At 35.8% G+C, this 25,242-nt stretch overlaps 3 protein-coding genes across 5 annotated transcripts in view; 2 read left to right on the top strand and 1 right to left on the bottom strand.

Moving 5' to 3' along the window:
- LOC149734838 (protein CMSS1-like) overlaps positions 1 to 12,106 on the top strand; it is a 42,453-nt gene extending 30,347 nt beyond the window's left edge. Inside the window, exons 5-8 of the mRNA XM_089879728.1 lie at positions 165 to 300; positions 874 to 992; positions 11,195 to 11,283; positions 11,901 to 12,106. Of these exons, the coding sequence (XP_089735854.1) occupies positions 165 to 300; positions 874 to 992; positions 11,195 to 11,283; positions 11,901 to 11,984 (428 nt within the window). The 3' untranslated portion in view covers positions 11,985 to 12,106. The remainder of the gene's footprint in view (positions 1 to 164; positions 301 to 873; positions 993 to 11,194; positions 11,284 to 11,900) is intronic.
- On the top strand, positions 5,618 to 11,014 carry LOC149734841 (uncharacterized). Its single transcript, XM_089879715.1, has 7 exons — positions 5,618 to 6,325; positions 7,158 to 7,280; positions 7,845 to 7,967; positions 8,443 to 8,711; positions 9,029 to 9,621; positions 9,975 to 10,087; positions 10,271 to 11,014. Exons 1-7 carry the CDS (start codon positions 6,035 to 6,037, stop codon positions 10,481 to 10,483), a joined length of 1,725 nt encoding a protein of 574 aa, XP_089735841.1. The 5' UTR covers positions 5,618 to 6,034; the 3' UTR covers positions 10,484 to 11,014.
- Positions 12,107 to 12,299: 193 nt separating the features above from the next.
- Positions 12,300 to 21,553, bottom strand: LOC149734842 (uncharacterized). 3 transcript variants are annotated; one of them, XM_089879704.1, is made up of 23 exons: positions 21,434 to 21,553; positions 21,059 to 21,125; positions 20,733 to 20,765; positions 20,439 to 20,597; positions 19,707 to 19,829; positions 18,705 to 18,737; positions 18,098 to 18,256; positions 17,022 to 17,144; positions 16,720 to 16,752; positions 16,230 to 16,385; positions 15,884 to 16,006; positions 15,790 to 15,822; positions 15,550 to 15,714; positions 15,193 to 15,318; positions 14,980 to 15,012; positions 14,653 to 14,778; positions 14,237 to 14,383; positions 14,065 to 14,097; positions 13,588 to 13,746; positions 13,301 to 13,423; positions 13,215 to 13,247; positions 12,743 to 12,871; positions 12,300 to 12,478 (listed from the first exon to the last, which is right to left on the bottom strand). In XM_089879704.1, exons 1-23 carry the CDS (start codon positions 21,491 to 21,493, stop codon positions 12,402 to 12,404), a joined length of 2,253 nt encoding a protein of 750 aa, XP_089735830.1. In that variant the 5' UTR covers positions 21,494 to 21,553; the 3' UTR covers positions 12,300 to 12,401. The 3 variants fall into 3 exon arrangements, with proteins under 3 accessions (XP_089735830.1, XP_089735832.1, XP_089735831.1); XM_089879706.1 differs by lacking the exon at positions 13,588 to 13,746; XM_089879705.1 differs by lacking the exon at positions 21,059 to 21,125 and having other exon boundaries at positions 21,434 to 21,517.
- Between the last annotated feature and the right edge of the window lie 3,689 nt (positions 21,554 to 25,242).

Here is a 25,242-nt window from a genome sequence, read left to right on the forward strand (position 1 = left end):
CTAATGCCTAATTTATAAACTCATCTGGTATTAAAAACATAGTGTATTTCCAACGTTTTGTATGCCGTCCGACAAGACTTTATTAACGTCTTCAGAATAAGACTATTTACATTTTTCCTGGTAGCAGAAGTAACAGAATGCTTGTAACTAATGTGTTGTTACAGTCGCCCCCAAGTGGCATCGTTTAAGCACAGCTCACAGTCACAAGATGTCGCCTCTGATCATCGTGGTTTGTGGCAACGCACTTCGAGCGTCGAAATTTAACACAGAAGCAAAGACTTTTAAGGGCAAAGATGCAAGGTAATATATTAGCAAAAATAGGCACTTTTTACATGCTTTAACGCAGCAGGACGCGTATGTGCGCACGTTTTACGCGTGTGAATAGATAACTATAGCAAATAAATAGCTAAATTCTTGTGCATGTGTGCATAAACACTATTACTTCAGCTTAACATAAACTAAGCTACCATTTGATGCTTAACACTTATACCGAACTTTGCCCCAACCCAGTGGTCGGTGATTAGTTAATTGTAGCACCCTGGGTGTCAGGGTAACGAGCAAACACGCTGTAGGCCTCTATATATGTTCCAGGGTGTTACGCCGTATATGGCCTCACTCTTTAGAATATGTAAACTTCAACCATTTTGATATGGTCTATTTTATACATGATGCTGAATCAGAAATATATTTCCTAAAATTGGACAGAGAAACAACATTTTCTATTTTTTTTTTATAGTGAACATTTCCATTTCTAATTTGGGACTAAATTCCATGGCTGGCTCGCCATAGGTTCTCACCTATATAAAATAGAAATAATATCTCTTTAGGAATATCATTTAACGGTATAATTAAAGTCCATAACGTATAAACCAGGTCGATAAAGCTATTTGCGCGCCACATGAAGATCGACGATCAAGTCAAACTTCTGCGGGAAAACGTCATTCATTTCGCCGTCGGCACACCGGAAAGAATCCGATCTCTTATCCTACAAGGTACACCATATTTAACTTTCTATTTTTACAGTAGTAACAACAATTTTTTATTTTTAGTCTCAAATTAATTTAATTTGGGGCATATAGTACAGTAACTAATATACGGGTAACCATATTTTTTATATGTTCGTCTAAAATACTTTTAATTTTAAAAAAAAAGAAAAAAACGTTGTTGCTTATTCCATTTCCGTGCCATTACGTACCGTATTATGACGTCACAAAATACATATAAATCAAAGCGCGTTTTCCTTATAACGTCATAATACCTCCTGTCCGGAAACTGCCAACTTAATCCTAAAACAATTTCTATCATTGTAACTTCATACTGCTAACGCCCTAAAACATATTCCGTGAGCCGTATATGAATGAAATCGAAACGAGACATTTAATTTTTACAAAAATAAATTTTGGCTATGAAAAATAATGACGACACACGCGCGTAGACATTTTGACGCATTTTGTATTTTTCGGATTTTTTCCGTTTTTTTTTATTTTGTCAATTATTTATTCTCACGTGGCAACAACAGTCATTATAACATGGATGTTTTTTTCACAAACCTCGTGCCCGCTTACGAGTTACCACATATGTAACTTAAGGGTGATTATTTTTGTGACGATTCTTCTGCCATGTAATAACTTTTAAAATTCTCATTATCGTGTTTTTTGCTGACACCTTATCCGACTCATACTCACGCGCCGATTTCCCTACTATTGTGACGTCATAATAGAGCAATACAGTAGTAATCGCGATATCCGGTGTTGTAGGCTTCCGAATTTCAAACCGGTACGAACGGGCACCGAATATGACGTCATGATGACGTCATGCTTGCTATAAAATGCAAGTGCAATCCAAAAACTGTTTCAAATAACTTGAGTTAGTATATAGTGCTGTGGGGTATAAGATGAATACCGTTAGCGCATAATACCCATATTTCGTAATCTTGTTTTAACAGTTAACAACGCTCTTTTAAAGCCGTGAGAATGCACTGTAAAGTAAATCCTGTCTTACCCCTACCTACTATTACACTAGCGTTTAGGAATAAGTAATATCCGTGAATATGTGTAAATACGTAGGGCGTATGTATGTCAATAGACTTCTTCGTTTATTCTTTAAAAGCGATATAGCAAAGTATTTTAATACCAGAGAAAGTCGTTACAACTTGCAGCGTATTAAGCAAGGCATGTATACGCGTGTGTACTGTTTTAAAAAGATCATGCAGCGAAATATGCTTGCTTAACGTAACTTGGCGCTGCGTTACGTAAAGTTGAATTATTTGTTATTGCCAACAATAGAGACTACCATAGAGCTACGCTGCAGTTTAAGTATTTGTTATTTAGACCGAAAAAAAAATTGTATTAGTTATAAAAAGGAAAATATTTTTGATCAGTTACAGGTCTTAAAGGTTATATAGAAGTATATCACGGTTTATACTATATGAGGTCTTACGGCACAGTACACCAGGGGAACTATACTGTAGGCCAGAGTTTGCTTATTACCCTATAGTTTACAGTTAAAATTTTTTAATTCTATTCTTTATACTAGTGAGGTCCTACAGCGTGATATATGTTATGGGCCTAGATTTAGGACAGAGGGCCTATTACTTCACAGTTTAAATTTATAATATAGTGAAGATTTTATTAGTTTATTTGCCGTTGTTTTTCGTTCTCATATGTCGATGTGTTTTGGTTTGTGTTCCAGGTCAATTCCGTACATTTATCGCGTTATATGTAACTCTAATCCCTGAGAATATTAACTAAACTATTGGCCTTTATAAAACGACCGCTTACTTCAAAGACGACTGTTAAATTTAGCTATATCAAAAATTGACAAGTTCTGACTATATACGTAGGCCGTTTGAGGACGTATTTAAGTGTCTGTTTTGAGCTAAATTTCTCAAGTTGTGTTCCGTTTTGTCTAAAGTTTGATACCAATTGGTTATTAAACAATAAACGTCACTTTAAAAAATAATTGCGATTATATGTACACCTAATATAGTAATATTCGTTGTGTTTTAGTTTTACTACATTTCGTATAGTTTCGATTTTTTGCTGTTTTGACCTTTTTTTGTTCCGGTACATTTAAGGTCATTCTGGGGTTAAATGAACACACTCATAACCAAATACGCTTATTAGGCATTGGCAGCACAATTCGTAATGTATTGTTACCTAATAATGAGTGCTATGACGCGTTTCCGACATTTTGGACATCATTACTTACGTGTTTTTGTTTAAAAAATCGATTTTTTTTTACTAAGTAACCAGGGTTTAAATCGGGTCGTTTTGCTTGTTTAAATTTCGTTGCATAAGTATAAAAGCTGGGTAGTCCTGCACATGTCTTCGATATAGGGATGCGTGTTAGCTTTTAGAGATTGTTTTTATTCTGCCTCGTGTTTATAAAAAATAACTTCGCTTTATTTATACGAGGGCCGTTTTTCTTTATACCCGTCACGTTTATATATATAAGTATATTGCGTAGATAGAGAACATGCAAATGCATTTTCGTTTTTATTTTGTATTTAATTGCGCATGTACAGACTAATCTATATTCGCCCTTAATTGCGTTTCGTTGTTCTTTGTTTTAGTGCAGTCTTAATTTGAAATAGCTTTTTTCTAATTATCGACGCTTATACTTTACCGAACAAAATGTTACCGCAATCGTAGTAATCTACCTAAACAGGTGCCTTCTCTGTTTTAGAACTCTGAATAATTTAAGAAAAGTCAAAGCGAACGATATGTGTGTTAGCTATTGTGTACAGTGCCTATATTTTCTATCAGCATTTGCCCAACTAGTTTAGTTAGAAAACGTTTATAGTAGGCAATTTAATATGAAGTAGTTACAGAATGTTTTTAGCCTTTATTTTAGTATAGTACTCTTAGTTAAGATAAAAATCGTCAACACTCATTGTCCTTTTTTGTCTAATCGTGTTTTTAACAATAACCAACGATATTTTGGAGTCGCGGGTATACGGTTATAGAATTATGTAAATATTCTTTGTTTACTACCAAATAGGACAGCAAAGAGAATAAAAACATGAACCATTTTACCCCAACCTTCTATAAATTGTAGGGACTATTACATATAGTGTTTTCGGTCTATATTTTAATTAGTATTAGTTAAACCCATAAGCTAGCATCGACAAGTCTAATAATGTGAACCCTTCTGCTTAGCCTAAGCCAAAGGTCTAAGCATATTAAATAGTACTTAGAGTGTAGGTAATATTTAAACCGCCTGTCACATGTATTAGGATTGCAAACATAATTTGGTAATGTGAATGCTAAATCACCAGTCTCGAATTACGCAGCTGCATTAACATAACTGCGTCGTATTATATATGGAATACCTGCAGAACGTTTAGAACGTAGTTAACGTGGTATTATGATACCTTTCTACGGTGTTTGGTATATACGTATTTTGTTATACAGTAGTGGTTCGTAAGGTATTGCACGCGTAATACTTGTAAGCGTGAAGATATTATCCGTACAACTTATTTACTATTTAGGTTTATTAAAATCAATCAAGTTAATAGCAAATGACGAAATCTATGACTAGTACCTTTTTTGAATTGAGCTGCAGAAAATCTCTGCATGAATATAAAGGTGCACGCAAGTAGAAAATTTGATAATCACTTTTCTAATGTATTGTATAGCTGTATTTGTATATATGTCTTTTTAACATAAGCATCACATACCGTTACACTAAACCCCTTTCCGGGCATATATAAGTCGATGCCAAGACACTTGTTTTCTTTTCATTATAAGTAATAAAGTTATCGCCCGTTTAAGTTTAGCTTATGAATCGATTTAGATAGAAGATCGGGCGATCGGGTTGCAAACCGCCGACTTTGAGGTGCCGCGGACCCCGCCGTGGTACCGAAAAGGCGCCGATCTTGTGATAACTAATCCGTGCTATAAGATCTCATATTCTGGGTTCAATTTCAAAGCAGTTTTCGCTCAAAAGCGGAGGTGCTGGTGTTATAATACAACCACCGAGAAACGCGGCGGTCTCTAAAGAAAAAGCATAACACATACCAGGTGCAATGGTCGACAAGAGTCACTAGACAGTTGCTCATCCCGGCAACTGGTGCATATGTTAACAGTTACGCTATAACGTACAGTGAAGGTTCTATGCGGGCTATGTCCCAAGGCGAGACACCGGGGACTTGAAATTAAACCTATGTTGGCCCATTACCCTAGTTAGCGGTTTACAATAGCAATCTATACTGATAATGCAGAAATGTTTTATATGTTTAGTTTTTAGTGCTCTGAAATTCGAATTAGGTTGCATTTCACGAGTCGTTGGTTCGTTATACAAAGCGAGCTTTTAAAAGAGAAACAACGCCACTCTATAGTAAAAAACGCCTTTAAGACCCTTTTGCTTGCGTAGTATACTGTTGACGTTTTTCGTTAAATGTTTTGTATTTCAGTCGCTGCCAGCTGTAAAATGAAGGCAAATGTCTGAAATAATGGTAGATTGGTAGGCATTAGTAAAGCAGGTCACTTGGCGTTGACTGTGGCGTTTTACTTTAATGTTTTATGGTGTAAAATACATTTTAGCTTTAATAAGGCCTACTTTTTATTGCAAATTTAACAAACAAATTATGCGAAGGCAGTTAATAACAAGTCTAATAATGTAATAAAGCAGCTGTGGTACACATTGTATTTCAATTACAATTGAGTTAATCCGAAATCTAAATATTTGCTTTTCCCATGATGTGTGTACTTGTAGTTAATGTTAATTAGGGACAGATTACTTTGTTACTCTTACAAATGCAGATTAGACTTACAAGGAAAAAGGATGGGCGTTTACAAGACTTAAGAACGTCCACGTAGGGCAGTTTTCACTTAAACTATAAGTACAGGACAATTTTGCAGCTTTGATTTTATTTTAAATTGAAATAGAGTGTCAGTTTTAAAGAAAAGAGTTTCTATTCAACACAATACATTGTATTATCCAGCGTTTTTTTTTAATAAGGACTTAGTTAAAAACTGTAAACAACGAAGAAAACACAATTTTAGCATCAAGACGGAAATTATTTGAAAATATGTATTACTGGATTCAAGGTTTTTTATTGGTTGTTATAATTAGTCTCGGTGCAGCCGAGCGCAGGTGGTGCCAGCCATCCCGTTATGACGTCACAATAACGAGCGACGGTTGGGTCGAATATGATGACATCACATTCGCATGTGTGACGTGTGGAAATGCGTCACAAACACGACTTATCAATCGAAGAAGATTAAGTAATTACGAATGCTGTAGTGGGCAACTGGTTGCCAGGGGCAATTGTGACGTAATACCCTCGTTGCCAGGAGGAACCTGCTCGTCTGGGGAAAAGGTAAATTATGTTCACTTATTTAATTTGATATCCTATCTTTTCCATACTTTTGGACAGTGAGCATGAGGTGTGTGAATACGACACGTATGTGCATGTTGGTATAAATACACTCATTTAATAACTCGACAGTGAGCATGAGGTGTATTACACCATGTGTGACTGGTGTAGAAGACAGATGCTATAACGCGACAGTTATTTTTTAATAACGATTTTCATTGCCAATTTTTAGGTACACGCTTACAAGTCAAATGCAGCTAATAAATTTTGTTAATTACCGGCAAAAATCTAACACAGTTACAAACAAACCAACTGCTGCATCGTGTCCTATTTATTTCCTATGTGAAACGAAATACAAGTCGTTAAAAATTCTTACGACTCTAATGCGTCGTTTAATTGGCCTTTTCCCCACTGCATAATTAGGTCAGGTCGTCCCTGCTTTCGATATATCGTAGGCGTAAAACAGAGTACAGATTACTGTTAAGACGCTCTTATGGCGCTTATACCCGTTGTCGACTGGATAAAGCTTATTATGTAGTTGACCTGGATTTGTGATGTTTTGTTTCGTCACTTGCTGCATTCCTTGACCTCATGCTCACTGTCGAGTTATAACACGAGCACCTTATACACCAGACGTACATGGTGTATTTATACACCTCATGCTCACTGTCAGACACACATTGTGTGTTCCTACACTTTATGCCCACGCCGATTTATAACAGGGATGTCTTTTTATACACAAATTGTTCATACCCACATGCATAGCATATAGCAAAATATTAATACTACCTTGTTAAATTCAATGCCTCCATATGTTAACTTTACTTTCACTCAGTGTGATGGTGTGAAGCAATGCGTGGATGGGAGCGACGAACTCAACTGCCGTGAATGTAACGGTACAAACAAATTCTCATGCAACGATTCCCATGATACAGACCCATGCGTTGGAACCAACCAGGTAATTTGTCGTTTACTGGTCATTAAACCAACTGGTGTTGATCTTTTTGAAGCCATAGATGTTTTGTTTGTTTTAAAGAAGTCCATGTTAAACTTTTGGTAACTTTTCTATGTTTTATACATATTACAAAAAGACGTATTTATCTTCACATACTTGTTATAACATTTGTCATAGATCTATTTAGGGCATATATAACATTCCGATTTGATACTTCGTAATACAGTTGATACACCTTATACATCTGTCATTAAAAACTATGTTAAAAGGAAACAGAAAATATGCATTTTCGTGTGTGGCAACTAATTTCTATATATAGCAGAGTGGAGAATGACGGGACACCTTTTCTTCAATTTTCTTGTCCTATTTAGTAGTAAACAAAGAACATTCAAAGAATTTTAAAGCCGTATCCTCATGATTCCAATAGACCGTTTTAATTGTTAAAAAAGGATCAGGAAATTAGGATATTATGTGCCAAAGGTTTCCCATCTTCCCCCGCCCACCCTACTATATCTTTAAAACATTTGAAATTTTGTCAACAAAAATTTACATTGATTTTTTTTGCAGGTTTGTGATGGGCGCAAAGATTGTGAAATGGGACTGGATGAAACCGGTTGTAACTGGTATGGTGGCCAATGTGATGGTTTCTTATGTGGTGGAGCACACCCAAGATGCATACCTTTATCACAGGTTAGTTACTTTGGAGCAATTTAAGTGTTTTGTCAAGTGCAAACTACGCCTGCACTGTAGACAAGATACTTAAACTACACAACATCAACGCATGTATATCGATAATGCTTGCAAAGCAAGACACTCACATACATACCATGCATTACCTATTAGCTATTATTACAGTTTAAGACTTGTCTCTGTTACCATTGTAAGCATATGTGTCTTTGGCCAAGACACTTGCTCCAAATGGGTTGTCAAAATTGTTAGTCATACACAAATAAACAATTACGCACCAAGTTACAAACATAAGCAGTCAAGAGGTGTATCAATTATTAAACAGAACATCTATGTTATAATAACTGTAGTTTCAACAACAACCGCAAAAATAAAACAAATTACATTCGTACCAACATATATACCTATAACTTCTGCATTACCCTGTCAACCAATGATAAATAAGTTACATGCATTTATTCAGCACATATTGTTACAGGTCTGTGATGGAACAAAGCAATGCATGGATGGCTCAGACGAACACAATTGTCGCTACTGTCTAATGCAGTTCAGGTGTTCAGTTTTTCTCCGTGCTGACCCTAAAGACCCTGGTGTTAACACAACCACTGCAGAATGTATTGGCTCATTTCGCGTATGCGACGGCCAGCAGGATTGTTTAAATGGATTGGACGAATCAAATTGTTATCGTTGGAAAGAGTGGACAACATGGGGTGAATGTGGAAGCCCTGTAGCTTGTCAAAGGACAAGGTAAATGGAATGTTTATGCTTGTATTGTTTTTGTATTTACAGCCGTATTTATACGAGTCCGTGTAGAATAGATATGATGATTAGAATTTAGGAAATTTAGCTGTTTTTGTCACCGTATTTAACAACTTGTAAAATAATGAATGTAACTTATTTATCTTTGCGTGGTGGGGCAGCAACCACAAAGTGGATGTTTACACACTTTGATCCTGTATGTATGTAACTTTGTGGGTGATTATTTCTTAGCATATTTTTATTTTTTTGTAATTGATGCCTGACAGTTCAGGAAACCGATTTATTTTTTCTGTTTCCATTCACAGAACTCGAGATTGCTTAAACAAAGCTGGAAATATTGTAGAAGCTCACCACTGCCACCATGTGGAAGACTACCATCACAAAGATGGGTCACCGGGTGGCCAAAATCAAACTGAGATTTGCCAAGAATGTATAACAACAACAACAACAACAACAATTTCGACAACACTCGCTACAACAACAACTGAAATTGAACCTACAACAGTTTTAGCACCAACAACAGTCAATTCAACTACAACAGAAACTCATTTATCTACAACAGACATAACAGCTTATGAAGGAAGTAGTTCTGACAACGATAATGTTTCTGTTACAACTTACACTACTCAAGCTGTCAATCAAAATACATCACAATCCAACATTATGACATCATCGTATGAAAAATCAACTACATTTGATGCTGTAACAAAATCAGATTTAAACACATCCAATGGCAGTACCTATGTAGTTACTGATGCAAGTATACCTACACACCAACCAAGAGCAAGTGGTTTAGGCTTACCCCTTGTTATTGCCCTTATAAGCATAGCAGTCCTTTTTGTTATCATACTCATTGTGGCTTGCATATTCTGCTGCACTGAAAGGAGAAGAAAAACAGGTAGGCTAAATTGGACTGAGTTTTTTTTATTGTTTTGTATTCTATATGGGCCTCTCTATAACTCATGCTATGAAACCTTGCTTTATAACTAAAGAGCATAAAGTCCAAACTAGAAGAGGCTAAAGATTTTCTTTTAGTTAATTTTACATAAAAAAAATAGTTGACCTGTATATATTTAACATACACAAAAACACACAAAGTTTTGCACCAATTCAAGCATAAAATCCCAGGTCACCTGTCAAGCCTTGCAATAAAAAAAGTTAACTATACAAAAAATGCATCATACCAAATAGAACTAGTCGAAAAAATGTTAATTTAACAGAAATATAATTAATTGTTGTTCTATGTTCCAGGTAAATGGATTCCTCGTAGACGTTACCACGAGAGGGAGCCAGTGCGCGTTTCGCAAATGTATTATGATGTATCACTAGATGGTGTAGAAGAGACGATCAACAGAATAGACTCAGTAAGTTTTTTTATAATTTTTTTTTTCTAATACTGCTTTAAATTGGTATGTGAATGTTTGAATTTGTGCTTGGGTTAAAAAACCATAATTTTGTCCCACTATTTTATTTGCATGCCAGATTATCGAATAAGTTCATATTATATTATACATCGCAGAAACTAACATTTATATTTTTATTTTTAGAACCCCAATCTTAAGCCTTGCGCTCTTGACACATTCTCGGCTGTAACAGCGCCCTCCGCTGTTGATAGTGGTATTGACGAAAACCATTCAACCACATCAACGAGACGGTCCAATCACAGCCCTTCATTATCCATTACATCATCACAAAGCAGCCAATCAGAAGGCTTCCCTGCCCCACCCTCCCCATTGACCAATCAGAACACAAGTGTTTGAAATAGCAGTTATTTTTAAGAAGTCTCTTTTTAAGAGGGATGGGTACTCAAATTTCAGAATGGGCTCCACTTTAGCACACCAAAATAAATCGATTCTTCTTGGGTAGTAACCTCAAGTGTCTGCACTTTCTTACACTAGGTGCTTTTACAACATTAAAAACTAAAATGCGCTTTTATTTTACAAATTCAGTTGTATACATACTATCATTATCGTCTTTGCCACTTTAAAAACACCAAACAATCAGTGAAAACAACTTATACTTTGTTAACAGCTCTTAGTCTATCTTATGGTTTCACACTCTTTAAATGTTTCTGTGTATTTTTACCCCATGAGGATTTTTCTGACCGTTTAATTACATGATACTACATTTTTTTGTTGCATAGTGTTTTGCCAAACGTACTTGTACATTACCAGTGCTATTTTCCGCTTATGTTGTCGCTTTGTCTTGTTATTGTACCTTCATAGTTTGTGACTATTTTCTGTGTGTTTTATTTCTTTTTTTTATTTTACAATACAGTACTACAACAGACACTTTGATTGTTTTTGACTTAAATCGGTTTTTGAGTGTTGGGTGTAAATTTCACCCCATGTTTTACATATTATGTAACAATATACTTTTAGTTTTATTTCCATTGCACATTTTTCTTTATTTTTTACACTTTTTTTACTAGATTGGAAAATAATGCTCTCAAAATACCTTTTTTCTTACAGATGCTCTCAGTTTAGAACACACTCGAGCGTTTGTCATCGATTGGAATTGGAGAGATGTAAAACTAAAGCGTTTAATTGACATACGAGAGGTAAAATGGTTATATCTAAATTTTTAATATAATTTTTTTGTTATATAGACTTTAAATTGGTGCCAGGCTTAAAAAATATGAAGTTTTAGACGAAGTACAGTCAGAAAGACCAAATTTAAAATTTAGATTTATTATTAACGATTTATTATTATTTTCTCACAAAAAAATAGTTTGATGTGATTTTTAAACCAAATTGGTACAAAAAGTTTTTTTTATTTTGGCTTGACAAAGGTATAACATGGGTATCCTATGGCGTGCTATGTGTTAAGGCTTCATATACTTTCTATCCGCTTGCAAATTACAAAGCAGGCAATTTTGGTAGTGTTTACTTTTTCTTTATGGTTGCTCCGACCCAGTGGTCACTGACGGTCTGAGTTGTCAGGCAGACAAAAAGTACAAAGCTACATATGTGGTAACTCGTAAGCGGGCACGAGGTGTATGAAACAGAACACCCATGTTATAACGACTGTCGTTTTCCAGTCACCCGAGGATAAAGCAAGTTACATTCATTCATGCATTTATAGTTGGCAATTAGTACAACTCCTTTATGGCCATTAAGCACTAACCAAAGTTGGTATAATATAAATTATCAAGCAAACACGCAATATTCGTTACAGGCTCGTGCGTCGTTGATGAATTTGTTAAAAGATTGCGTGATCCCAGCTTGTAAGAAACACCATGTAAAAATCGGGTTGTTTTGATTTGAATTTGTGCAAAAAATGAGGTTTTCTGACGTCATACAGGTTCAAAATTTGCTTGTGTGCATGGCTCGTTTTTTCAGTAAATGGTTTACGTTCATGCAATAAATTGCCATTTTAAGTTAGTGTAGTATGTATACTTTTTTTTAAAGATAAAAATAAGGTACAAGGGGATTGCTAGGCCATAAAAAAAACGTTTTTGCTCTTTTCTTTCAGCTTGATCTTTTAAAGTTTTTTTTTTTTATATTCTAGTGATCTAATCGTCACACAATAGAATATCCGTGTTTTAGAACCTGCTTTCAATGTCCCATTTTCACGTTCACAATCAAAGGGTGATTTAATTTCTTCGGCAAAAAAAGTCACTTATGGTGTAAAAACACACATCCAAACACAGTTACACCAATATTGTTGCCTAATTGGTTATACAAATCTATAACTTTCGATCATCGTACGGTCTGCGTTAGCGATGCTTTGTACAGTCACTACACCGCCAGCGTCTGAAATTAAAATGATATTTGTTAGACTTTTAAAGCCAATTTAAACAGTCTGTTGTTATGACTTTATGCATAAAGTCCAAGCACGTATAATATAATAAGGTGGGGAAAGATGGGACACCTTTCATTCTACTTTGCCGTCCCATTTGGTAGTAAACAAAGAATATTCAAAGAATTATAAAATCATATCCTCACGAATCCAATAAACCGTTGTAAATTGTTTAAAACACGATCAGGAGATTTAAATATTATGTGCTAAAGGTTTACCTGTTATAGTTCCATTTCTAATTGCTGAAACACAAATGTAAGTTTCGTCTGTCATTGATAAGCAATTGGGTGGACAGAGCACTGCGAATCGTTCGTCGCTAAACGCAGAAAATACCGTGTCGCATCGCACTGCAGTAAATACGTTTATTTGTTAGGTATAACGGTTGTTGAATAAATCTAAAAAGTATTTCCAACTTATTTATCTTTGCGTGTCTGGGCAACAACCGTCGAACACGGGTTCTGTTTCATACACCTCGTGCCCGCATACAAGTTGTAGGCAACATTTTGAATATATGGCTGACAATTTAGACAACTTGTAATAAGTGATCACTGAGTTGGAGCAATTGCCCAAACACACGCGCACCGACAATGTTTGCTGAAAAGTGTATTATGTGGTAAAGTTATTTAAATCATACCGGGACTAGTATTTTTCCACTAACTAAAAAAGCATGCAATAGTTTATTTTTTGTACCTGTGAAAACCGAAGAACTGTGTCTGTAGGTATCTAAAAAACATACGAATTAAAAATCTATTAAACTAATTTTCAACATGCTTTACTTTGGAACACGAATGACGTATCCCAGGGTTGGTCACGTGACATACTGGTGACGCCTTCCTCAGTTGAACCCAGATAAGAACGAACACCTGGCTGTTTTCGTATTGTCACCAGCCCTCCAAAATCTGGAATAAAGCGAAATATACAAATTCTATTATAAATGGATAGGGTCTTATACGACGAGGCACGCCATGCGATTTATAGGGACATTCTACCCATTTTTGCCAATTGTATGTTAAACAACGCATGGCAAACATAGTGAAAACAATGTTCATGATAATACAATTACCTGTTATTCGCATTTGGTGCAAAGCAGCAGAGCAGATATAAGAATCATCAGTGAAAACGTCAGTACCCCATACTTTATGCTGGACACTTAAGCAGCCTTGTGGGCAAACTGCCATAAACACCTGGCTGGAAATTTGGTCCGCCCGTGTGGTGCAAGAAACTAAAGGTTTTAACAATTTTATTTCGGGTTTAGAAAACGGTATTCTATCCTGTAATGGTAAGGTACACCATGGGGTGTTTGGACCAGAGTTAGCTATGAAGAAAACATGTACATCTTATAGAGTTTTAAGCATTGGGAATTACAAAATAACTTTGTTTCTCTGAAGCCTTGAAAATGTATAATAGGTGGTAGCTTAGTAAACTGGTGTATACAGCAAAAAAAACGACAACAAAAAAATTGTTGACAATTGCAATACTTTTACTGAGTTTTTGGTACCAATAATATGCACCAAAATGAACTAGAAACAAAAACACTTACCTGCTGCAACTCGTAAAGATGGATGTTGTTGTTCTGAAAAAATATGTATTTGTAAAATTTTACTCAAATATGAATGAATGTAACTTACTTTATCCTCGCGTGGCTGGAAAACGCGGTCGTTATAACACAGGTGTTCTATTTTATACAAATGTCAAACCCCAATTCTTCTTACCAATTACTACGAATTCCCCTTTATAAGCGAACATTTCGGTGTTAATGGGATTCGAACGTTCAACCCTTCGGTCTTTAAACGCAGCTGTATTGTCCAACATTCCAGTTGTTTTGATAACGGTCACAAATTCAGTGCCGAAATTATTTGCTGGAATATGCAGTATAGAAAATGTAATCAGTTGCTTTCGGGTTAAAATTTGCCAAGGGAATTTTGCGATTTTCTTATGGTCGTACTATTGTAATACATTTGTCTTTACGACAGTGGCATTCTATAAAGTCAAGCTGTTTTAGTCCGAAAATAAACGAAAAGTGCAGCAAGTTTTTTATATAGTAATCTAACTATACGATTTATGAAATTTACGATTTAGATCAGTGGTTCTTAAACTTGTTATCTTTCTGCGCCCCTTTTAGTCTTACCTGCTCCACAAACGCTTGTGTATGCTGGGAATCTTCCGTTGTCTGTATTTACTTGCGGGCAACCCGTTGGGCATTTTACGTTGAATTCTGCTTGCAGTGAGTTGTGTGCCGCAAAGTTGCAAGACACTGTAGATAAATGAATGTAACTTATTTACCCTCGCATGGCCGGAAAGCGACAGTCGTTATGGAACGGGCGTTCTGTTTGTTTGTTTTTTTTTTCACCGCGTGCCAGCTTACGAGTCACCAAAAGTGACAAAGCGAATTTTATTGGTTGAAATGCATTGTTACTAAGCGGTGGAAAAATTGAGTCATGTTTACTTTTCGTACCTTTCAAAGGAAGATCTAATTCTTCTAAATTTCCTGCAATAAAAATTAACATTATATGATTTAAAAACAGTGCTCCCAAAACACATTAAATCACGAGAACTTCACAAGACGTTTAAATGATATGTTAATTTATCATGTCATTCTAAATTTGAATGTGTTTGCGGATCTATGGGTTCCGAGTTTAAGACCTATTCAGGTATGATCATTTCTTACCTCCAAAAACGAACGCCCTTTCAGCTTCCAAGTTACTTGAGTGACTCTGAATCCCGTTTCTTAGCGACCCCTCAAATCTTTGCAGTTTACCCATTTTTCTTACAATTACCACACCTCCGTTGTTTGCTGAAAATATTATTACGTCACTTTTATGGCGTCATTAACGACGCACCTTGACGACGTCACTTTCATTATGCCATGGCCCACCTCTTTTATTTTATGGAGCAAATATTACGTCATAATTTAATGACGTCACTTTTATGACGTCGTTTACACATATGGTACAACACCCTATATAGCCACAAAAATGACACAATCTGAACGCGTTCAGTTTTATAGTAGAGCAATTAAAGTTACCAGTTATGCTGCCAAAATGTAGCGCTGCTTTGCAAATAGAACTCGATTCTGCATAAACTCGAGTCCCAACCACGCCGTCTAGCGGTTGGAAAATTTGACAGTTCCCAGGGCAGGCGACTGTAAATGTGTCGTCCAAAATATCCGACGCTTTGGTGCTGCACGAAACTGGAGAAACGAGCAAATGTAAAAAATATTTGTTAGCCTTTTTTAGCTTTTGTATATTTGTACTTTAAAACTTACCTTCTAACACTTCAGGGTATGGCATAGTTGAGTCTGCAAATTTAAGAAGATAATTTACATTCTACATAATTTTTCCTATTCCCAACATATATACCTTTAAGAACAAACGATTTAGTGTATGTAGTTCCCATTTCTGACGTCACTCCGTTACGACGACTTGATTGGTACGAATTTGACCACGTTACTTTGCGGACTGTGACGTCACCGCCCAAGAATTCTAAAAAATCACACCTTATCATTTTTTGGGACACCTTATTACTGTTTTTTTTTGTCACATTTGATAGTAAACAAAGAACATTCAATGAATTATAAAACCGTATTCCCACGACTTCTCTATAGACCGTTGTTAATTGTTTAAAAAAAGATCAGAACATTTGGATACTTTGTGCTAAAGTTGTTCTATCCTACCCCACAGTATACTATTTATATATAGACAATACCTTTTAGTATTCCGTCATGTACTGCAGCTCCACACACATTTGATGTAACAGAATATGGCCCACTGCCTATAACAGCACCAAGCACACCGCAGCCGGACGGGCACGAAACGGTAAATACATCTTCGATGACGTCATCAGCTCGGAAATCGCACGTCACTACGGGTAAATTAACGTTCCAAAATTTTATCGTAAATTTTTTAACAATTTTCGGACTTACAGTTCTTAAAAATTTTTAGACCTGTTAAACTAGTTTTGAAAGTTTTAAATAGCGGGCGTTTTAAAGTTTATGTGTCAACCCATAACAGTCGACCAGATTATATGCGTCATACACCAACAAGCATATAAAGTAAAGCTGTTTTCACTTCTAGCTCTTCCTATTCAGTTAAGCTGATTATACCAGGCATAGAGAACTGGTTCTACCGGTCCTTAACCGCATATACACATCATACAGAGAATACACAATAACAGACAAAGGGCTGAAGGTACTAACCTGCTATTACTGCAGAGAGCGTTTGTGGGCAAGCTGAAAAACGCGATAAAATGTTATATACTTATATACCATATCGTTTTAAATATTCCCTTCAAAACAAAAATGAAAATAGTTGATTAACACAGCAAAAAGAATGGAATTAGCAACTAGTTGACAGTCGTTACACGTAGTCTATGGGTAAAAATACTTGAGTAAAAATGTCAAAAGTAAAAATCTGTAATTACAATTTTAACTCCGTGTTAAAGACTTTAGCCTGTTATTTATTTCATGACCTAATAAATTCCATGATTTTATGACGTCACCTCTGATGACGAATCCAACATTTTCTTTACCGCAACTTCGTGACGTCACACCGTTGCTGGTTGACCCGTTAAATGACCTTTGACCCGACTTTTTCATTACAGAGAAACGACCTCCAATTGTAGCTTGAAAAAATAAAATATTTTTTTTATATATATAATACTGATGGGTAAGATGGGATACCGCCAGCACCCACGTTCCATATTTCCTCATTGTGTTTTAGGTTGCAATTTTACTTTAAGATTAGCTATGTCAAAATGCACGTATTTAATAATGTTGTATTTTATTGTACAAAAAAGTTCAGGCGCTTTTGCGTTATCTAATAATGTTCGTTATATTGCGACGTGATTTTCACGCGATTTAATCACTTTGGTTTTTTATCTCCGTTTTTATTTTAAACAAAGGATAATAGAACGTGCACTCTCACACGTATACTTGCCATGAATTGCGACTCTCTACGCATTTGTGGGTTTTTAACATAATGAACTCCTCTTTCTGTCTCGTTAATCTATAGTTAAAATAAACTTGTACAGCGCTTTATTTTTCTAAAGTTCTAAATCAAACACTTGTAAACTTTTTGCACAGAACCACATAGCGCGTTTTATGACCAAACTTCAATTAAAATCTAGCCTTTGCTTTGTAATTAAAACAACTGAAGTCTTAATTAAATGTTTTCTATCCACAGAAATGTGCGGTCAATGCGGGCACCTGTTGAAAGTTCGGATATACAATCGCTGTGAAGACAAAAGAGTTTTTGTCACTATCAAGTTTAGTAAGAAGGTGGGCTGTTTACTTCATTATTGTTAATTTTACTTTTCTTGATTTTGGAAAAAAATTATTACTAAATAAAGCCTTTCATTATTTCATTATGCCTTTCATTATGTAAAGGCTTTCATTATGCCTTTCATTATGTATATATATATATATAATCATTACATATACCTTCTCAAATAGTTAATAGCCTAACTAATATGGTCATGGAAATTGGGGGTAATTAAATTTTTGTTAAGTTGATGTTTAAAAATAACCCTTCTAAGTGCCGAAATAAAGTTATTTTTTTACAACTTTTTATACTTACCGTTCAGCACTCCTGCGTGTATTGCAGCTCCACACAAATATGACGTCATCTTGTAACGATCCGTGCCCCATAACCCCCCGGATATGACGTCACAACCAGGCGGACATATGACAAGATATTCGTTTTCGTGAGTGAATTCTGCTGTGGCCAAACACGAAACTAAAAACGGTGAAAATTAAAACAGTTAGTATGTTTTATGTAACATTTTTATTAAAATGTTTATTTTTTATGTAGAGAAAGTCGCAGCCATTATATTACTGTGGGGTAAGATGTATAGCGTTAGTGCACAATGTTTCCTAATTGTGTTTTAAACAATTACCAACGCTTTTAAAGTCGTGGGAGTACGGTATATAAACATGCGAATTTTTTGTATATATATAACCTTCAAAATACAACTGTTGTAATAATCCGTATTTAATTCAAACGATAATCCGATTTAATTAATAAGGTAACGTCTATTTGTCTATTCGTGCACTCGTCAAACCACAGAAATCGCCGTAAGGTACATTCACAGGGATATAACTCCTATAATAATGTTATGTGTATATACGTTAAAAAGGTTCACACTTTACCATATAAGAGCTATATTTTATCACAACACATTTACCTGCGTAAAGCGGTTGTCTGCCTGCGTAGGAGCCTGAAATAGAACAACATTTTAAGTGTTATAGTAGGGTGGGGGAAGATGGGAAATTTTTTCATTCTTTTTTGTCAAGTTTGGTACTAAACAAAAAATGTTCACATAATTTATATAATTGTTATTCTTTTTTTCGTCTTATTTGGTAGTACACAAAAAAATATTTACAGAATTATATAACCGTAGATCTATTAGAGCGTTGTTAATTGTTCAAAACGAGATTAGGAAATACGCAATTTAGGTGCTAACGGTTTATGCTATTATATAGTAGGGTGGGGTAAGATGGGACACCTTTAGCACATTATATCTAAACAAAGAGATTAAAACCAATTTTAATCTTTTTGATCCAAACATCCTGATCGAAACAATCAACAACGGTGTATATGGAAGTCGTGAGAATACAACTTTATAATTATTTAAATTTGCTTTGTTTACTACCAAATGTGACGGGAAAATAGAATGATAAGGTGTCCCATCTTTCCCCACCCCACTGTATTAGAATTTTGACCTAAAGGGCAATATTGCTTTTATGTCAACAGTATATGTACGTCAACGTTAACTGTATGTTATACAAACACTTTACCATGCCACCCTTAAACGTGTAGGTCCTCGGGCAAGCTTATAAATAATTATAATACCATGTGTTTGTTTGCAGTTTTCCAGTCAAAATGTTACGAAAATTTAACGCACGTCATTTTCATATATAGTCAATATTCTGTTAAATCAGAAGATCGCCAAAAATTTTATGAACAAAATTTAGTCGGAGTTTAGATAGGAGTTTTTTCTTGTATTCTATACACTGACGCGGCCTCAAAGCGGGACACGCCATTGGACCTAAAATTCAGGCTAAAGTTAGCCCATTACCCCAACATTGTATATATACATTCTATTCTATAAGGACGAGGTCCTGCAGCATGACACGTTATTAGACCTGAGATTCAGGCCAGAGTTGGCTCATATAAAATATCTTACTTTGAAATTGAAATGATGAGTTATATCTTGTATGATTTCTGCTTGTGACGTTGAATTGCATTGTGCCGTCGTAATAAGTTTGGCCTTTAAGCTTTCGTATTGTGACTAGACCCCCGGATTCAGCTGTTTTAAAAATGTTCTCATTAATATTTTAAACAGTTAAAAAAATAAACCTAAAAAGCGGAGACTATGTATTGTGACCCCCAGTTCCTACCATAAAGTATATAGTAGGGTAGGGGAAGATAGAACACCTTTTCTTTCTATTCTCTCGTCCCATTTGGTACGAAACAATGAAAATTCAAAGAATTATAAAACCGTATCCTCACGACTCCCATAAACCGTTGTTAATTGTTTAAAACACGATCAGGATATTTGGATGGTATATGCTAAAGGTGTCCCATCTTTCCCCACCCTACTATAGCCTACATATTATATCCTCTCGTGACCATAAAATAGCGTTGTTAATTGTTAAAAACACAAGTATAAATGATGGGATATTATGTGTTAACGGTATCCATCTTACCCCACAGTACAAAACTATATTTTAAACAGATATTATACACTAAGAAAAAACGATACGAAATTTACTGTATTACTCTGTTATAATGTAAAAGATTAGTAAAATAAACATTTAACGTTATGTTATAATTGTTTCCATTTTACAGATCCAAGCTATTTTATAAATGAGAACCGAAGTTCGTCGATTCGAATCCCAGGGTAGCTAGTAAGTACCTGTTATTCTGCCGTCGTGTATTGCCCCAGCACATATACGGGAATTTCCCGAGTACACCCCAGTGCCCCACAATTTATCGTCTGTGACGTCACATCCGCTCGGGCATTGTATCGACTGGACCGTGCTGGTGACGTTATCGGCAGTGACGTAACAGGAAACTGTAAACGACGGTAATTAGAAAACGCCAAAAATAAATGTTTAGGAAAAAAGGTAGTTTCTTTTAACTTTAGGTATATTTTTAATTAAAAAATTGTAATTAGAAAATGAAAAAAAATAGCATTAAAAAGTTTTACCTGCTAATGTAGTATGTACCTCGCTTACTGTTTCTGTAATAAATAAAATCAACTTTAAATTTTTCTTTAACGAAACGTAAAATGAAAACAATTAAATAAAAATAATACTGCGATGGTTATTAAGTATAAATATCTAACCGTATAAATCTTGCAATGTTGTAATTCAAACCAACGAATGTAACTTATTTATCGCCTGCTGGCGGGGTAAAGACAGTCGTTATAAAACGGGTGTTCTGTTTCATACACCTTGTACCCGCTTACAAGTTTTTATTTTTGGGGGGATTAAATTGAAACATGCAAAATATATAATGAATGAATTTTTATACCAGGATAATCTCTTTCTATTGTATTTAAAATCAATTCGTCGTCGTTTCCGAGGCCGGCACAATGTACCTGTTACGTTACAAAGTTAAATATGTTATTTACCTATGTACGTCATACCTAACTGCTACATCGCATATATATTACGTCACATCTAATATGTGATCGCTATACCACGCCATATTTAATCCCTACGTCATATCTATCTGCTACGTCATATCTGATAGCTACGTTATACCCATTTGCTATATTTTATGTACCTTCTTTATTTTATATGTAGAAACAAAGTTTTTGTTTTAATAGATAAATCTACATAAAGGTATCTACGCACACGGCAGCATACACAAAAAAACAGCTGATGCAACATATTTACAGATTACCTTGTATGCTAGGGTGAAATTTAGCATTATAATAACTAACCAGGCGGTCCATGCTTCCATTTTTGACTGTAACTAATCCAAAATCCCATTACAGAATGAAACCCAGACGTTTTGGCCATATTTTCCTTCTTTTCTACCTGCAAGCGAAAATATTTTCATCTCTAGTGACGTCTAGCGACTGTGATGGAGTTGGTTGAACTGTTGTCAATGGAGCTCGTGATGGAGCGGCACCGGTCGTATAAAAGACTGAAATGGGCTTCCTAGGTGTTGGGGTAATGGGCCAAATCTGGCCTAAATCCCAGATCCTTGACAAGGACCTCATCCCCTGTCTTTGAAAAGAAAAAGGACCTCACCCTCAAAAAATAGAATAGATCAGACGTCCAGCGACTGCAAATTTTGACAATTATTGGAAAAGATTCTAGTATTTCGGTAAGTTCACGTGTTCCGCTGTTATAATATATTTGTTCTGGTTAATATATTTGTCTAAAACACTCCAAGCTTGTTTGTAGGCATTACCCTTTTAACAAAGATGTTTATCAAATTTATCCCCATTATATACTATGGCACTCATCTATTAAAAAGCGAAAACAACTAATTACATCAGTTGTATTTAATGTGACGGATGCGCTTGCTTTTTGGTAGCGAGTTTTTCAATGTCTATAGTAAAGTACTGCAATTGGCACAATTTTTTTTTCTGTCCCGTCAACTGATGTGGATTTTGATTGATTATTTAAACACCCCAGGGACAAATTTACCCAAGTTTAAGAAACGGTGCTATAGCGCATGCGCAGTAGGTCGGAACAAATACAATGACCACCCGGTCCAAATTTATTACGCCCCTCTGTTGAAAACGTTCCAGACAAGATGTTAACACATTAACACTTTAGTTTTTGATTCAAAGTCAGCATAACTGAGTTGATTGTTGCAAATTTTACTTATTTAACCAACACTTCTCGTAACAGAATGCACTACATACCACACTTTTTTCAGCCATTGTAAATTTCTTGCAAAAATATGCTTCTTAAACCTAAAGTGAATATTTGCTCCAGTTTATCAAAAATAAACAATGTTGAATGCGAACTATATTCTTTGTCTTTGCTGTGGTTTTGGTGTTTGTTTTGTTAATGTTCATTATCAGAATAGCATGTCGTTTTTAAGTCCAGCAGATTGTACCTGACTATTGTTTTTAAGTTACAAAACGGTCAGAGGTTAGGGGTCAACCTATTAGGGGTCAGGAGTGAGCCTGTTACATCGGGGTCAGGGGGAAATATTCACAGGGGAATTCTCGGGGGGTAAAGATTCGAACTGTTGTAATCGTTTTATTTTCGTGCGAATGTGGCAATACCATGTGAGATCATATAGTGTTAAAATTGTTAATTGGTGGTTGGTGGTGCCTACGCAGTGTTAAAATCGTTTTTTTTTTACATGTGATGAATGTAATTTACCATGTGCCTACCGTTTTTCTTAGATAGGATGAAGGAAATTTACCATGTGCCTACCGTTTTGTTCGTGTGATGAAGGCAATTTACCATGTGCCTGCCGTTTTTTTTCGTGTGATAAAGGCAATTTACCATGTGCCTTCCGTTTTTTTTCGTGTGATGAAGGCAATTTACCATGTGCCTTCCGTTTTTTTTTCGTGTGATAAAGGCAATTTACCATGTGCCTGCCGTTTTTCTTAGATAGGATGAAGGCAATTTACCATGTGCCTTCCGTTTTTTTTTAGTGTGATGAAGGCAATTTACCATGTGCCTTCCGTTTTTTTTGTGTGATGAAAGCAATTTACCATGTGCCTACCGTTTTGTTCGTGTGATGAAGGCAATTTACCATGTGCCTGCCGTTTTTTTTGTGTGATGAAAGCAATTTACCATGTGCCTACCGTTTTGTTCGTGTGATGAAGGCAATTTACCATGTGCCTTCCGTTTTTTTTGTGTGATGAAAGCAATTTACCATGTGCCTGCCGTTTTTTTGTGTGATGAAGGCAATTTACCATGTGCCTTCCGTTTTTTTTGTGTGATGAAAGCAATTTACCATGTGCCTACCGTTTTGTTCGTGTGATGAAGGCAATTTACCATGTGCCTGCCGTTTTTTTTGTGTGATGAAAGCAATTTACCATGTGCCTGCCGTTTTTTTTCGTGTGATAAAGGCAATTTACCATGTGCCTACCGTTTTTCTTAGTGTGATGAAGGCAATTTACCATGTGCCTACCGTTTTTCTTAGTGTGATGAAGGCAATTTACCATGTGCCTTCCGTTTTTTTTCGTGTGATGAAGGCAATTTACCATGTGCCTGCCGTTTTTCTTAGTGTGATGAAGGCAATTTACCATGTGCCTACCGTTTTTCTTAGTGTGATGAAGGCAATTTACCATGTGCCTTCCGTTTTTTTTCGTGTGATGAAGGCAATTTACCATGTGCCTTCCGTTTTTTTTTCGTGTGATAAAGGCAATTTACCATGTGCCTGCCGTTTTTTTTTCGTGTGATAAAGGCAATTTACCATGTGCCTACCGTTTTTCTTAGTGTGATGAAGGCAATTTACCATGTGCCTTCCGTTTTTTTTTTCGTGTGATGAAGGCAATTTACCATGTGCCTTCCGTTTTTCTTAGTGTGATGAAGGCAATTTACCATGTGCCTGCCGTTTTTTTTCGTGTGATAAAGGCAATTTACCATGTGCCTGCCGTTTTTTTTTCGTGTGATAAAGGCAATTTACCATGTGCCTACCGTTTTTCTTAGTGTGATGAAGGCAATTTACCATGTGCCTTCCGTTTTTTTGTGTGATGAAAGCAATTTACCATGTGCCTACCGTTTTTTTCGTGTGATGAAGGCAATTTACCATGTGCCTACCGTTTTTTTCGTGTGATGAAGGCAACTTACCATGTGCCTACCGTTTTTTTCGTGTGATGAAGGCAATTTACCATGTGCCTGCCGTTTTTTTTCGTGTGATACAGGCAATTTACCATGTGCCTACCGTTTTTCTTAGTGTGATGAAGGCAATTTACCATGTGCCTACCGTTTTTCTTAGTGTGATGAAGGCAATTTACCATGTGCCTACCGTTTTTCTTAGTGTGATGAAGGCAATTTACCATGTGCCTACCGTTTTTTTCGTGTGATGAAGGCAATTTACCATGTGCCTGCCGTTTTTTTTTTCGTGTGATAAAGGCAATTTACCGTGTGCCTACCGTTTTTCTTAGTGTGATGAAGGCAATTTACCATGTGCCTTCCGTTTTTTTGTGTGATGAAGGCAATTTACAATGTGCCTACCGTTTTTCTTAGTGTGATGAAGGCAATTTACCATGTGCCTACCGTTTTTCTTAGTGTGATGAAGGCAATTTACCATGTGCCTGCCGTTTTTTTTCGTGTGATAAAGGCAATTTACCATGTGCCTACCGTTTTGTTCGTGTGATGAAGGCAATTTACCATGTGCCTGCCGTTTTTTTTCGTGTGATAAAGGCAATTTACCATGTGCCTACCGTTTTTCTTAGTGTGATGAAGGCAATTTACCATGTGCCTTCCGTTTTTTTTCGTGTGATGAAGGCAATTTACCATGTGCCTGCCGTTTTTTTTCGTGTGATAAAGGCAATTTACCATGTGCCTACCGTTTTTCTTAGTGTGATGAAGGCAATTTACCATGTGCCTTCCGTTTTTTTTCGTGTGATAAAGGCAATTTACCATGTGCCTGCCGTTTTTTTTCATGTGATAAAGGCAATTTACCATGTGCCTACCGTTTTTCTTAGTGTGATAAAGGCAATTTACCATGTGCCTGCCGTTTTTTTTCATGTGATAAAGGCAATTTACCATGTGCCTACCGTTTTTCTT

The sequence above is a fragment of the Ciona robusta genome, chromosome 6, assembly GCF_009617815.1.
Source record: "Ciona robusta chromosome 6, ASM961781v2".
NCBI lineage: Eukaryota > Metazoa > Chordata > Ascidiacea > Phlebobranchia > Cionidae > Ciona > Ciona robusta.